This window comes from Cryptomeria japonica, chromosome 3 (genome assembly GCF_030272615.1).
Source record: "Cryptomeria japonica chromosome 3, Sugi_1.0, whole genome shotgun sequence".
NCBI classification, from domain to species: Eukaryota; Viridiplantae; Streptophyta; class Pinopsida; order Cupressales; family Cupressaceae; genus Cryptomeria; species Cryptomeria japonica.
Window position 1 is genome coordinate 302,225,754 of NC_081407.1, and position 15,216 is coordinate 302,240,969.

The following is a 15,216-nucleotide window of genomic DNA, read 5'->3' on the forward strand; positions in this document are numbered from 1 at the left end:
CATATAACTATACTGCCTATTGCAGATCAGAATATCATCGACTGGCATAGTTCACAGGATCATATTGGGCACAATGTTATCTTGTCATTTGATCTGTATCCCTTATAAATATAGGTGAAAGGGAAAGTTTATTGACATATTGTTCACTTAGTATATATTAATTGTATAAATCAGATACAGCAAGTGGCATTAATAAGTGTCATTTAGAATATATCTGTCATTATATTATTATTTATTAATTATATAAGTCAAAAGCAAGATCGGATTTTGTAATTCATAATAAGTATAAGGAGTTCAAGTGATTGTCCCGTAATTCTAAGATATCCTAAAAGGGGACATTACAATCAACTTAAACTAAACATTGTCCTTTGGTAGAACTTCTGATGGTAGTAGCATCAGAGCCAAGGAGCACAAATAATATGAACTAGTAGTTAATAAGATGTAGAAAATGAAGTGAGGTGATTTTGGTGGCAAAATGATATTTTTTAATTATTGGTTTAGGTAAGATACCTTCTCAACAAATTATCGAAAAAAATCTGCAAACTTCTTCGACAACAAAGCAGTGCTGAGCAAATAGGCATTTTTGGACACTAACATCATGAGTATGAATTAAATGCATTTTGTTCATCAGAAGTTTTCAGTAAGTAGAGGGATGAGTAAGTTGGATTTTATATTTTATTACTACAGGGTATTTTACTGATTGATATAGTGCATGCACTGAAAGAATGAATTTTAGCAGTTGCCTATTTATTAATTTTTACTAAATTCTTATTTAATAATATAATGCTTGTATGTTAATCATTACTGAACAACACTGTAATTCTTGTATTTTATTGTTTCTTAATAATAAAAGTTGCAAAACTATATTAATTCCAATACGGAGTAAAAAATTTCATGTGTGGGCTTTGGCCTGAAAGATTTCCAGACCAAGATGATCTGTAAAAGCCCCCCATCAAAACCATCTTACCAAAAAGATTACAAAGTTTAATGTGTGAGGTTGGGCCTGAAAGATTTCCAGACCAAAATCAGCTGTAAAAGCCCCCCATCAAGGCCATCTTACTAAACATAAAATCAATTAATAATACTTATTTCTATTAGAAGAGTATCTATGTGACACTTTTCTATTACTGCAGAGAAAAACTAATGATAATTTAAAACTTCAAAGGTTTTTATTAGTGTAAGCGGATGACACAAAATTTGATCATACTTAGTGGACTATTCTTCTGGCAGGTGCTACTCGTGTTGTCCACAAATTTCCAGTAGCCATAAGCAATTGGCTTTCCAGATGGTAGAATGTTTCTCTATGATACCCTCTACTAATCTGTCATGCATCAGACCAGCAATGTGAGTCTCAAGACTCTGAATTTTTGAATCCTTGTTCCTCATAGAATTTTCCAATTACATGATTATCTTTTTTGTGCTGTTTTGATCTCCATTATCCTTCACGAAGTCATTGTGGTAGTTTACATACTTGTCAAGGCCAGTATGTTTAACTGGCAGCCTTTTATCTTCAATAGATTCTTCACTTGGTGTGGTGCTGCAAGATAAGGAAGCCCCATCTACACAGACACTGGCAGCTTTAACAGAATTTTCTGTAGGAGAATAAGTGTAATATAGATTCCCATCTTGAGAATAAGCACTGCTGAGATAGGCCTGCTATTCTGTACTGAATAAATTTGATTCAGGTCCTCTGAAACCACCTTGATTAGCTTTTCCTTCATACCCTTTGTAGCTTCCTCACTTTACACATCCAAAAACTATGGATTTATAACAGGCATCAAATTGATCACTAAGATTTTTTTTTTTTTCCCATGGCAACACTTTGGCCTTTTCATTGATGACAGTGGTCTTGGTGAATATATTTTTCCTCACTTTGTTAGTTCCATCAGCCTGCAACTCATCCCACACTGTTTCCTAAATTTACATCTAACCATCCCTTTCAGCATGCCGCTTGCCACATAACTTAAGCCCTTGCATTGCCTTCAGAGTTTTTTAGTCAAAGTTGGCCTTGTGGCCACTCTTCTTGTTCTTCATTATCAGTTCATCAGTCAAGAGAAAGTAGCAAGTTGATAAGTTTTAAGTTTAACAGAAGAGAAATGTGGAGTGAAAATATGATGTGATAGCTGATTGAATTTGTAAAATGGGAAGCTGACAACGTGGGTGAGGTACGGTGGATTGGGGAACTGACTAAGCTTCCCCCTTTCCCTCATTGGAGGGCAAATAAGTCCCTTTCTTGAGAACCAAAATATTTTCAGGGACTGTAAATGAATTGGGAATTTTAAAATAAGATGCCAGGGGGGTTGGTACTAAGCTTTTCATCACGAACTGTAATAGGGTGGCATCATGGGGAATTGGGGAAGAGGGTAAGAGCCAATGAAACTAGGTTTCACCACATTAAGCATGGTACCCCCCTATCTGTCTATCAATTTACCCATCTCATAAGTTTCTTACTAAACTATGTTCTATTCTTTATGATACCATATATGTTGCTTGTCATGGTAGTGCTCTCTGGTCAACCCCTACGAGTTAGTGTAGAAATATGGTTCACTGATTGTTGATTGCCAATTTCCCAATAAATTGTAGGTTAGAGGCTTGAAGCTATATGATTATGGTCTTGTGGAGTGTGGTTAACCTTGGTGCAATGGGAGTTATGGCACGGCCCAATAGCTCCTTTAATAAGTTCTTTGATTTCCAATTTTCCAGGCTAGAGAATTTCTTGTTCAAGACAATTAGTTTATGTGAACCCATCTTCTTCTGTAGGTGTCGATTCCCATGCTTATTAACCTTCTTAGCAGCCCCTTATTGCGGTGTATGTCTTTATTACCAATGTGTTTGATTGATTAAAATGACAAGTAAGTTTACCTTTATTTATTGTTATGACAAGTTTTGATATCAGTTGGCATTTGATTCCATGTTTCTTTTAAATAAAAGCAAAGCTTTTTCTAACTTTCCAGTTTAGTTATACCATCAGCATAAGCTAAATTTTGTTCTTTGGCAGATCTTTGGGTGGGAGTAATATTAGTCTCAAGAACCACAAGAAGCTATGGTTAATTGAAAAGAGAAGAAATATGAATAATATAAACTATCATTTCATAATATGTAGGAATGTAAGAGGGGAAGTGATTTTGGAAGCAAGAGGGATAAAATATGGCAATTATTGAAAGAGATATCATTATTTAACTTTGACCTTTGCTCTCATATATGAAGGGAATTCAGAGAGGAACAGAAAATATTGATGGAGAATCACAAAATGTGGAAGAGACTTTGGAAATGAGTACAAAGGCATCTGCTGTGAATGATGAGGGGCAGTTGGTATGTGTGTTTGGCTAATTTTTTTGGGAATGTTGCGCTTATACCTATTTCATTACAAATATGTCACTTTGATAAAAAGTAAACAGAGAAATTTATATATATTTGCAATAATAATATCAATGATGAGCAATCAGTCATTTTTGAGTATTGATAAATGATATTAAATTTCACGTTTGTTCTGTCACAATTTCAAATATTAAAAGTGGTAATATTGTATTTTGTAAATTATTACTACATTCAATTTCATTAATTTATATGATGCATGTATTCAAAAAAGAATTTTGGAGTCCCAAACTATATAAAAATGAAAAGTAAAAATAATTCCTAATTTGGATAAATGTCTTTAACATTTGAAGGTTTCTGAAGAAGAGAAACAAAGCGTTGATGAAGAAATTGAAGATATTAAAGAAAATTTAGAAGTCACTATCACTGATGAAGAAACCAAGGAAGGGTTGGTATGTAATTATAAAGAATATGATTTGTATTATGTGGATGTTAATGCTTGTGATTCAATTTCATTAATTTATATGATGCATGTATTCAAAGAAAGAATTTTGGAGTCCCAAACTATATAAAAATGAAAAGTAAAAATAATTCCTAATTTGGATAAATGTCTTTAACATTTGAAGGTTTCCGAAGAAGAGAAACAAAGCGTTGTTGAAGAAATTGAAGATATTAAAGAAAATTTAGAAGTCACTATCACTGATGAAGAAACCAAGGAAGGGTTGGTATGTAATTTTAAAGAATATGATTTGTATTTTGTGGATGTTAATGCTTGTGATTCAATTTCATTAATTTATATGATGCATGTATTCAAAGAAAGAATTTTGGAGTCCCAAACTATATAAAAATGAAAAGTAAATAATTCCTAATTTGGATAAATGTCTTTAACATTTGAAGGTTTCTGAAGAAGAGAAACAAAGCATTGATGAAGAAATTGAAGATATTAAAGAAAATTTAGAAGTCACTATCACTGATGAAGAAACCAAGGAAGGGTTGGTATGTAATTTTAAAGAATATGATTTGTATTATGTGGATGTTAATGCTTGTGATTCAATTTCATTAGTTTATATGATGCATGTATTCAAAGAAAGAATTTTGGAGTCCCAAACTATATAAAAATGAAAAGTAAAAATAATTCCTAATTTGGATAAATGTCTTTAACATTTGAAGGTTTCTGAAGAAGAGAAACAAAGCGTTGATGAAGAAATTGTAGATATTAAAGAAAATTTAGAAGTCACTATCACTGATGAAGAAACCAAGGAAGGGTTGGTATGTAATTTTAAAGAATATGATTTGTATTATGTGGATGTTAATGCTTGTGATTTAATTTCATTAATTTATATGATGCATGTATTCAAAGAAAGAATTTTGGAGTCCCAAACTATATAAAACTGAAAAGTAAAAATAATTCCTAATTTGGATAAATGTCTTTAACATTTGAAGGTTTCTGAAGAAGAGAAACAAAGCGTTGATGAAGAAATTGTAGATATTAAAGAAAATTTAGAAGTCACTATCACTGATGAAGAAACCAAGGAAGGGTTGGTATGTAATTATAAAGAATATGATTTGTATTATGTGGATGTTAATGCTTGTGATTCAATTTTATTAATTTATATGATGCATGTATTCAAAGATAGAATTGTGGAGTCCCAAACTATATAAAATTGAAAAGTAAAACTAATTCCTAATTTGGATAAATGTCTTTAACATTTGAAGGTTTCTGAAGAAGAGAAACAAAGCGTTGATGAAGAAATTGAAGATATTAAAGAAATTTTAGAAGTCACTATCACTGATGAAGAAACCAAGGAAGGGTTGGTATGTAATTTTAATTTTTAAAGATTATGATTTGTATTATGTGAATGTTAATGCTTGTGATACATGAAGCATTTTGGATCTTTAAGGTGTTTTTGAGATTTAGATTATTTAATTTGCTGTTTTCCAAGTCTATGCTTTTTTGTGATGCCATTAGTGTGCCTTTTAGCCTTGATCTTTTCTATCATATATGAAGGGAATTCAAAAAGGAACAGAAAGTATTGATGGGAAATTGCAAAACTTTGAAGAGACTTTGGAAATGAGCGCAAAGGCATGTGCTGTGAATGATGAGGGGCAGTTGGTATGTGTTTTTGATTGCATTTTTTGGAATGTTGTGCTTGTACCTAATTCAGTACAAGCATGACAGTTTGATAACAAATTAACAAAAAAAAACCTAGATATCTTTGCAATGATAATGTTAATGATGAGCAATCAGTTATTTTCAATGATAATATCAATGATGAGCAATCAGTCATTTTTGAATATTGATATATGATATAAAATTTCATGTTTACTCTCTCACAAAATTTCAATGATTAAAAGTGATAATTTGTATTTTGCAAATTATTACTATATTCAATTTCATTAATGTACATGATGCATGTATTCAAAGAAAGATTTTTGGAGTCCCTACAAATAAAAAGTAAAAATAATTCCTAATATGGATAAATGTCTTTAACAGTTGAAGGTTTCTGAAGAAGAGAAACACAGCGTTGATGAAGAAATTAAAGATATTAAAGAAAATTTAAAAGTCACTATCACTGTTGACGAAACCAAGGAAGAGTTGGTATGTAAAATTAAAGAATATGATTTGTATTATTTGGATGTTAAAGCTTGTGATATGAGAAATATTTTGGATCTTTGTTTTGGGGATTTAGATAATTTAATTGGCTGTTTTACAAGTGTTCTATGCCTTTTGGTGATGCCATTAGTGTGTCTTTAAGCCTCGATCTTTGCTCTCATATATGAAGGGAATTCACAAAGGAACAGAAAGTATTGATTGGAAATTGCAAAATGTGGAAGAGACTTTGGAAATGAGCACAAAGGCATGTGCTGTGAATGATGAGGGGCAGTTGCTATGTGTTTTTGACTGCATTTTTTGGAATGTTGTACCTAATTCAGTACAAGCATGACACTCTGATAACAAATTTACAAAGAAACTCTAGATATTTTTGCAATGATAATATCAATGATGGGCATTCAGATACTTTCAAATTTTGATAAATGGTATTAAATTTCATGTATGTTTTGTCACAAAATTTCAATAATTAAAAGTGGTAAGTTATATTTTGTAATTTATTACTACAGTTAATTTTCATTCATCTATATGTAGCATTTATTGAAAGAAAGAAATATGGAGTCTTAAATTCTATACAAATGAAAAGTAAATATAATTTCTAATTTGGATAAATGTCTTTAATATTTGAAGGTTTCTAAAGAAGAGAAGCAAAGTGTCCCTGAAGAAACTAAAGATATGAAAGAGAACTTAGAAGTCACTACAAATATCACTGTTGAAGAAACCAAGGAAGAGTTGGTATGTAAATTTTAAGAATTTGTATTATTTGAATGTTATGCTTGTGAAACGAGAAGTGTTTTGGATCTTTAAGGTGTTTTGGAGATATTTAATTTGCAATTTTGCAAGTTATCTATGCATTTTTTGTGATGTTATTAGAGTGTCTTTTAGCTCACTACAAATATCAATCTTCTAGTTTTTTGATTATGCAGATACTTCCTAGAAAAACTTCATTTTTCATTTGGAAATATACCTTATGATATTATTGATGGTGAACAGATTTTATTAATTAGGACTACAAATAAGATGGATTTAGCATTTTAATACTTCAATGAATGTGAGTTGTTTAAATTTTACATTTTAATCGATATTTTCTTGCAAGATATAAAACATAAGTAAAGCTTGTAAGATGGGAAAATAAGAGAAAAATGTTATCTTTTGAAAGGAATTTAGTTTGGAGAGAGTGTCAGAGTTGAAGAGTATGAGAAACAAATAAATATTTTAAAAGAGAATAAAAAATGGAGTATACTTCAGTTGTGTAAAAAGATCCATGAATTTGCCAGTTCTATGCTTTCTGGTATTGTGGTCCATGCAGCAGATATTTTGAGATCTGTGTTGTAGATAATGGAGCAGTTCCAATGGAGGTTGTAGTTGCTATAAATCATTTATGTTGTATTACTTGAGAAAATGAGAGGCCCAATCACCAATTTTACTAGTTCCTATGTTGCTAGTCTGTCAAACTGCCATATAGAGAAAATTGCATTACTTTCAAACAACTTGCACAATTTTGTTTGTTGAGGGGAGGGTTGGGGAAGTGACAAAAAATATGAAAAGCAGGAGAAGTTATGGTGTACTATTTCGACCTGAGCATACTAATCTATGAGATTCCCAAGTACGCATGTGGACAGTAAATTAAATGTTTTGAAAAAAAACTGTTGGTTATGTGTTGTATACTTGGCATGTTTTATGCCCCTCAAAGACTATACACTCTTCCATGATGATAGGGGTGCCAGAAGGATGGGAGAATGGTGGCTGCCAGTACTACCTTATGAGAGGGCTTGGGGATGGGAGACCTTAAGGATTTTTTTGAGTCCTTATGTGTGGCATTAAGGCCCATGAATTTTTACCCATTGTATATAATACTAATCTGTTTCTTGCATAGACGGAAACTCATCCAGATTTGTGAGTCTGACCTTCAATTGTGCAATTCATGCAAGACTTGTGTACTGAGTAATCACAAACTCACCAGGAAACATGGTGAGTTTGCTGATTGAGATTGGGAGTATTATTCCATTGCTCTGATGTGCCAAAAAGAAAAAAAAGAAAAACCTGGATCTTAAAACACCATTTTTTCTCATTTGGTTCTTGATAGATGCAAATCAAACAAAGATGAGTGTGATTGGAAAGCATTTGAAGGTTGAGTTTGGAGATTAAATAAACCTTGTAGAGAATTTGACAGAGTTAGCTATTGCATTTTTCCTATGTTACCCTGAGTTTCCGGGATGGGGGGACGGGGAAATGGGTTTCTAGGACGGTTTTTTTTCCAGGAACAGGGGATGGCAGGGGACAGCTATATATATATATATATATATATAGGGAAATCTGAAATTTATATAACATTGTAACACAGTAAACATTCATGATAGCAGCATAATAAAATTTATAAATTAGAATCTAGATTCTAATTCTAAAATCATCGAATCAGACACTTCATAGTTTTCTTTTTCCTTGCTCAGACCATAATCAAAATGAAAATCAAAAAAACCTTTTCGCCTTTCACACTTCACCTCTTCACCAGTTCTGTATTTCTTCCCTTGCTTAGCACTGCTGTGAAAGCTCCGCCAATGTTTTTTTTATTTTCTTTAAAACTGAGTATGACTTTTATCAATATCATATGATATCGATATCAATAATATGGTATCGATAGCTAAGTAAAAATAAAAAAAATTTAATCGCTCAGTTTCTTTTGATATTAATAATTATTAAAAATAAACAAAAAATTTAATCACTTTCTATTAGCGATTTTCATTAAAAAATTTAATTGCTTTCATTAATAATTTTTATAAAAAAATATAATGAAAAATATTTTTTTATAAAAAAAAGCTGTTTTTTAATTGTACCTACCACTAGAAATGGCCATTTGTCCCCGGGACGGTCAGGGGACAGCTTGGGTGTCCCCTACTGTCTCGGGGACGGTCAACGGTCCCCCCCAAAAAGTTGATTGTTTCCGGGATGGTTTTCGAAAATTTTTGGGGATCGGGGACGGCTTGGAAACGTTTCCGGCCGTCCCCAAGTCCCCGAAACGGTTTCCATTTCCGGAATGTGTGCCTTTAGGCTGGAAACGTGTTTCCAGGTAATACTGCATTTTTCTGCTATTTTTTCTTTAACTAATTTGAAAGGTCAAATACTGAAAACCTTGCTGTTATGCCGTGCTTATTATTTTTCAGCTTTCTGATTTACCAACTCAACCTCTTAGTGTTTAGTTTTCTTCTGATTTTTATAATATTTCCTTGTTTTTTTCAAAATTTCATTTTAAAGATTGAAAACCTTGCTGAAATTTTCTGATTTTTTCTATGTATAGAAGTAACAATGGCAATGAAAGGTTGTAGTGGGAAAGACCTTGCATGGAAGCATGACATGCTAGGTGACGCGAAGGGCTGGATGACCAACAATTTTTGCAGGTTTACTATGAAAGAAGAATCGGTAGGTTAAAATTCCATCGTAGATTTCTAGCTTAGATGTGAAAATGTATTCTCATGTTCTCAGAAAAGCAAGCAGAGAAATGGATGCCTACTTATCAATTATGATATGGAGAAAACTGAGAGGAAGAGAAGGGAAGCAATGGCAGTGGTGGTTAGTTCAAATTCCAAATCATCTATAGATTCTTTATTTTCCCACACATTTGAGTTTCTTCATCCGAGGAGAGTTCGAGCTACTTTCATTCTCGATCAAATCTTTTCATTCCTCACAATGTTCAAGGGGGCTCAACTTTCACTTGAAGGTACAACTTGGAACAAAGAGAAATACCATAAAGCTAGGATGGTATTGGGAAACTTTTGGTACTACAATACTATACCCTACAATGCAGCTAAAAACCTATGTTGGGAGTGGTTGGTAAAAGCATTAGTTGCTAGTGTGGGGTTTAAGACTTCAATGACTGAGGATGTTACTAGCTCTTTGTTAGAAGAAGCCATAAAAAATACATGGCCTGTAGTTGATGATCAAAGAGAACTATGGTGGAGAAGACAGAAACATTTTACTAGATGAATGGATAGATGGTAGCAACATGATGGTCGTTAAATTTTTAGTGGATTTGAGTGGCACATGAGTGTTCTTGAGGTCCCTATATGTTGTATACAACATCAAGAAGACTAAGACTTCGTGCAATTTGTTGTAGAGTGTGGTCAATTGGTTAGGTTGGAGAATGTTGTCCAAAATTATGGACAGGACAACATATGTAAGCCATGGGGAGACTTATTTACAAGAGACATCCTACTATTTATTGCAGTCCTTGTGTTGCACATTGCTTGGATTTGATGCTTGAGGACTTCAAGAAGATTGGATGGGTCAAACGTGTGGTTGAAGATATTTGACAAATCACCAAATAAATCTACTCCTTAATTTGATGACAAAGCATATGAATGGGAAGAGCTTATATGGTTGGGGGTATACAATTTGCAACCAACTTCTTCACTTAGTGGAGTATTTGTTGGGAATTATTGTCATTGGTGTTAAAGGGCAAGACTAATGTTAGAGGTTAGATTGTGCGCTATTATTGAAATTTGTTGAGCAAGAGGGAGATAATTAAATTGCTTATATAATAGTTTATTGCTTGCATGGGCTGGCCTGTGCCTAGAACCCTTTGGAGGAGTTCTAAAACAAATGCAATAATTTATGGATCTGACCCCGCTTCCTTGGTCACTCCGTTTAAGGAAGTTATAATCATAATATTTTTTGGAGTCTCACAAGAGGGTGGACCTTCTTGCCTTGTGCAAGGAAACGAATTAAATAAAAATTAATTGCTGCTGGTTGGGCCAACCCCTCCTAGTTTTGGTGCTCTTTTCTTGAGAAGTTTTACAAAAATAAAATATATTTAATGCTGATTGGGCTGACCTCTTTGGAGAGTTGTACCTCTTGAAGTGGTGCGTGTGAGGGATATAAAAGAAGGAAAAATGATTGTGTTAGTGGCAAGAAATATTGAATATCTTTCAGATTTCATAGCAGGTTTAAGAGCAGAAAAATTAGAGTTTTGGAGCAGCAATATGGCAGATTTATAAGCGCAAATCATTGACAATCAAATTGCAGATTTGTGAGTAGATATATTGCAGATTATAAGCAGACATTTAAAGCAGTTTTCAATGAAGCTAATGAGCAGATTTGAATAGACAAATTGAATTTGTTTCGAGAAGAAGTTCCCAAATTGTTATCTTGAAGGTTGGTGCCTTCTAAGGAGATTGAGGGGTTGGTGCCTCTCATTATAAGAGATAGGTGTCTCTTGTTGGGTTGGTGTCCAATTGTAGGTGATTGGAATCTCTTGTGGGTTGGTGCAACGAAAGAAGATCTATATAAGCAATACTTTGTCATGGTTTTCTCCCGCAAGTATTTCCACTCAAATCATGTGTTTATCTTGTGTTCCTTATTGCTAGATCTTGCATGTGTGTTATTGCTAGGCATGATTAAATTTTGAAATATTACTGGTGTGGTTGATTAAGTTTTGAAAAAGTAAAAGATTATTGTTATACTGATTCACCCACCCCCCCTCTCAGTATAACTGAGTGCTCTTCATTATTATAGTTTGAATTGGTTCTCTCATGAGTCTCAAGTAGAAGTTTGTGTGCAATGCTTGGATGGATTATTTAGGTTTTAAAAATAATGAAGGGGAAAATGTTGGTAAAATAATTTTTGGTGAAATATTTGTAAGAAATGTGGAGATACTTGGGGAAGCAACAATGCAAAACACATATTTTATTAGGAGTTATATATTTGTTGTTTTTATTTTTTTAATATTTATTATAGTTTAATTTTCTAATAATATAAAAATTAATTGTTCAAAATTTTAGGTGATAAACTATCTTGTCAAGGTTTTGGCATTTAGTGGATGGGGATGTCATGTCGATAGGTTATCTCTATGAGGCCATGGATAGTGCCAGAGAGTTTATTTTATATTACTGTAGAAGTAAGAAAGAAAATTTAAAATTATTTGTGACATCATTGATTGTAGTTGAACGAACCAACTCAACAAACCGATGCATGACTTGGCATACTACCTAGATCATTTTATCTTTTTGATACATTAAAGGTTGATGAATATTAATAATTTTTGTATGGGTTAGGGGTTGCTTAAATAATATAGTTTGAAAAGAAAAACCTTAATTTTTTTTTATCCCGAATCATTATCCTTGAGTCTTGAATCACTCGTTGATTTAATTTTTTAAATTACTTACAAATTAAAATAACGTGTCCCTAAATTAAGTTGCCTTACATGCAATTTTGCAACTAGGTGTTTGAAATAAAAAGTAAAGACTAAAAGTGAGTGATGAAAATAAAGAACTTAATCGTCATTGATTTTCCTCTAAAACAATGACCAATTAATAAATAAAAAACCTAAATTTAGTTTCCTTGTGTACATTTGAAAATAATGCTTAAATCAGAATCTTCTATTATTAGCTGTACCCAAAATTCTAATAAATTTTATAATTGATGAAAGCGTCTTCAGCAACTACTGTTATCTTTGTTAGGAATTGTTTGTTATCTTTGTCAGCAGCTGAGATATCTTAATCAACAATAGTTCAACTTTGTTAGAATTAATGGTTTGATTTTGTTAGCTTCTTTTATTTTGTCATCATTCTGCTCTTTATCTTGATATGAGCAATGTGAGAGTGTATGGTGACTGGGACACAAACTTATTGGGAGCAAGCCAGCCAGTTCTACATTGTATGCAGCATGGAATATTTGAATAATTAGTGTCTAATATTCTGTAATATTTTCTAATCACTAAGATCTTGATGTGAGCAATGTGAGAGCATAGGTGAGTGGGACACTAACTTATTGGCGGCAAGCCACCCAGTTCTACAATGTATGCAGCATGGAATATTTAAATAATTAACCATGTCTTGACGACATTGTTATCCATACTTACATTCTAAAGGTAATTTGGTAGTGAAAAGCATAGACATTTACAATATGAATGATAAGCAATGGGATACTCTTCTAGTTTCAATTCTAGGAATTATAACCAATAGTCTCCAACACTATGGAAAAATATATTTTGTCAAATAGTTGGAAAGCAAACTGTATAACATATAAAATATTTATAATAGAGCTGATATATTTGAGAGTATAGTAAAGGATGAACCAGTGCTGCAAACTGTACCTAAACCATTATATATCTAAACTATGACTGTACTATTGTACATGTGTAAAAATCCAGCAAACTTCTTGATGGTGCTACTGCTGGAACCTCAGAATGGTACAATAGGCAGCACTGAAATGTTTGTTTCTGGAATTTTTTCAAGCCTCATACCTTTTTTTGTTTTCCAATTTGTGTAATGCTTGATAGTAACATTAATATTGCTAATCTAGATTAACTTATATGATTTTAGGATTGTCATAATAATTACCAGAATTAATCATTGAAACAAATGCAAACAGCTTTGTAATGTGATGCATGTGAATATCATGGAGATCTCACATTGGAGACATACTATGTAGTTGCTTCTTCTTGGAGTAATATTGTATGGGGTTCCTAATCTATTATTGAGTATATTGGATATTAAGGCTTCTTTGCCTACAAACATATCCGTATGTTGTGTGATTTCCTTTTAAGCGGACAGCTTGGGATTCAAGTTTATTTGGAATATTTTTGTTATTATGTGTGGATCTTAACTCTTGCATTTGGAAGAGAGACTAGACAGACTAGACTCCTTTTGAGTAGGTAGCTTGGGAATCAAATCATCTTTTTATTACTTGTGATTGGAGGATGGTAGAAAGATCCAAACAGATATGTAGAGGGAAAATGAAAGGGTAGAACATGCATCCTGGAAGAAAGAAGTAGTGGAGAATAACATTGAATGGTGAAGACAAACTTGAGACACCAAGTGTCAGCAAGGAAAAGTAAGTTGAGAGGAATGCAAACTTCAAACAACTGCAACATTGAGAAGAGGCAAACTTGAACACTAGCACTTGTTGGTTGAAGAATCGAAATACATAGCTAAGGAGGTCACACTGAAAACAAATTCAGAGGATAGAAATCACTTTGCAATGAAAGAATACAGCAAATGAGAGGAATGAAAATGATGACGCAGGAGGAATTGAACTTACTGTTGCCATGACCATAGTTGAACTACTCGCCATTAGCAAAAATTTGCCAAGGCCTAAAAAACAATTCGGGAAAAACTCGGCAAAAACCTCGACAACTTAAAAACATGCTTAAATTTAATTAAAAATGCATTTTTTTTTGCAAAATTCAATGAGAAGATGCATCCAATGAGTCAATAAATGAGAACACAAAAGAAAAAAGCTGAGTCTAGATATATTTAAATGCGAAGTGGGTACAAAATCGCATCCTCATGAGGAATGCTAATGGCTGGAAGCAAAATAGTAAATAGTTTTTGTAAAACTAAAAGTAAATACATCATTACAATTACATCTTCCTCTTCTTAGCTCTAGCAAAACCTAGGGGAGAGGTAGAACTAGAGGGTCTAGTCCTAGAAGTTTGTTGTGGGCGTGACTGTGCCTCCTCGCTTGACATGTCTGGCTCAGGTTGTGGCTCGTCCTCCAGCTTGGATGAAGCTATGTCTCTACCTGCTCCTGCCATTGGCAATGACTCCTCATCCTCCTCCTCCTCCTCCTCAATGTCATCCAGCGTGAAACCAAATCCACCCCCCTCCTCCTCCATAGCTGGCCTCTCCAAATCAGTGATGTCATCCTCGGTAAACAATGGAGGCTGCTCCTGTGATGTCCAATCACTGTAAGGATCTATATCATCCAAGTCAATTGGACCGACTGGTGCTTCCTCTACCTTCCTTATGCACAACCGAAGATTATATTGCACAAAGACAAGGTCATTGAGGTGTTTCTGCGCTAACTTGCTCTTCTTCGTGTGGATGGCTTCAAACAAGCTCCAATTGCACTCACAACTGGATGAACTACAAGGCTGACATAAGATTCTGAGGGCAAATGTTTTGAGATTTTGGGTATTTCCACCCCAACTTTGCCACCAAGCATCTGCAAAATAAAAAAATATTGAAAAGTTTGAAAGCAAAGAGAAAAGAGAAAATATAATTTATCAATCACTTTAGACCCCAATATCCAAATGGCAAATGTTATAACTTATACTTGGGGATTGAGTGATTCTTCCTCTCCTGGCCAGCTCTGAAGAGAATAGCTTACCCCTTGCTTCCTCATAATTTTGGAGTTTGTCCACAATGAGGTCTCTCACCTCAACCTCAGGTATCATCCTTTGAATGCATGTAGTGATGCCCTCCATGACCTCTCCATTAGGATCTGAGTAAGAACCCCCAAACTTAAAACGAGGGTTGAGGAAGTACCCTGCTGTTGGCATTGAAGTTGTCATT

General features: G+C 33.5%; 1 protein-coding gene across 16 annotated transcripts in view; it reads left to right on the plus strand.

Annotated features, from left to right (window-relative positions):
* Positions 1-15,216, plus strand: part of LOC131034292 (nucleolin 2) — a 158,855-nt gene that overhangs the window by 38,395 nt on the left and 105,244 nt on the right. For 7 of the 16 annotated variants that reach the window (XM_059218251.1, XM_059218241.1, XM_059218245.1 and 4 more), the window contains 10 exons: positions 3,208-3,312; positions 3,669-3,767; positions 3,942-4,040; positions 4,213-4,311; positions 4,486-4,584; positions 4,759-4,857; positions 5,032-5,130; positions 5,324-5,428; positions 5,810-5,914; positions 6,557-6,661. In XM_059218251.1, coding sequence (XP_059074234.1) covers positions 3,208-3,312; positions 3,669-3,767; positions 3,942-4,040; positions 4,213-4,311; positions 4,486-4,584; positions 4,759-4,857; positions 5,032-5,130; positions 5,324-5,428; positions 5,810-5,914; positions 6,557-6,661 — 1,014 coding nt within the window. The remainder of the gene's footprint in view (positions 1-3,207; positions 3,313-3,668; positions 3,768-3,941; positions 4,041-4,212; positions 4,312-4,485; positions 4,585-4,758; positions 4,858-5,031; positions 5,131-5,323; positions 5,429-5,809; positions 5,915-6,556; positions 6,662-15,216) is intronic. The other 9 variants (XM_059218243.1, XM_059218246.1, XM_057965743.2 and 6 more) reach the window with 7 other exon arrangements.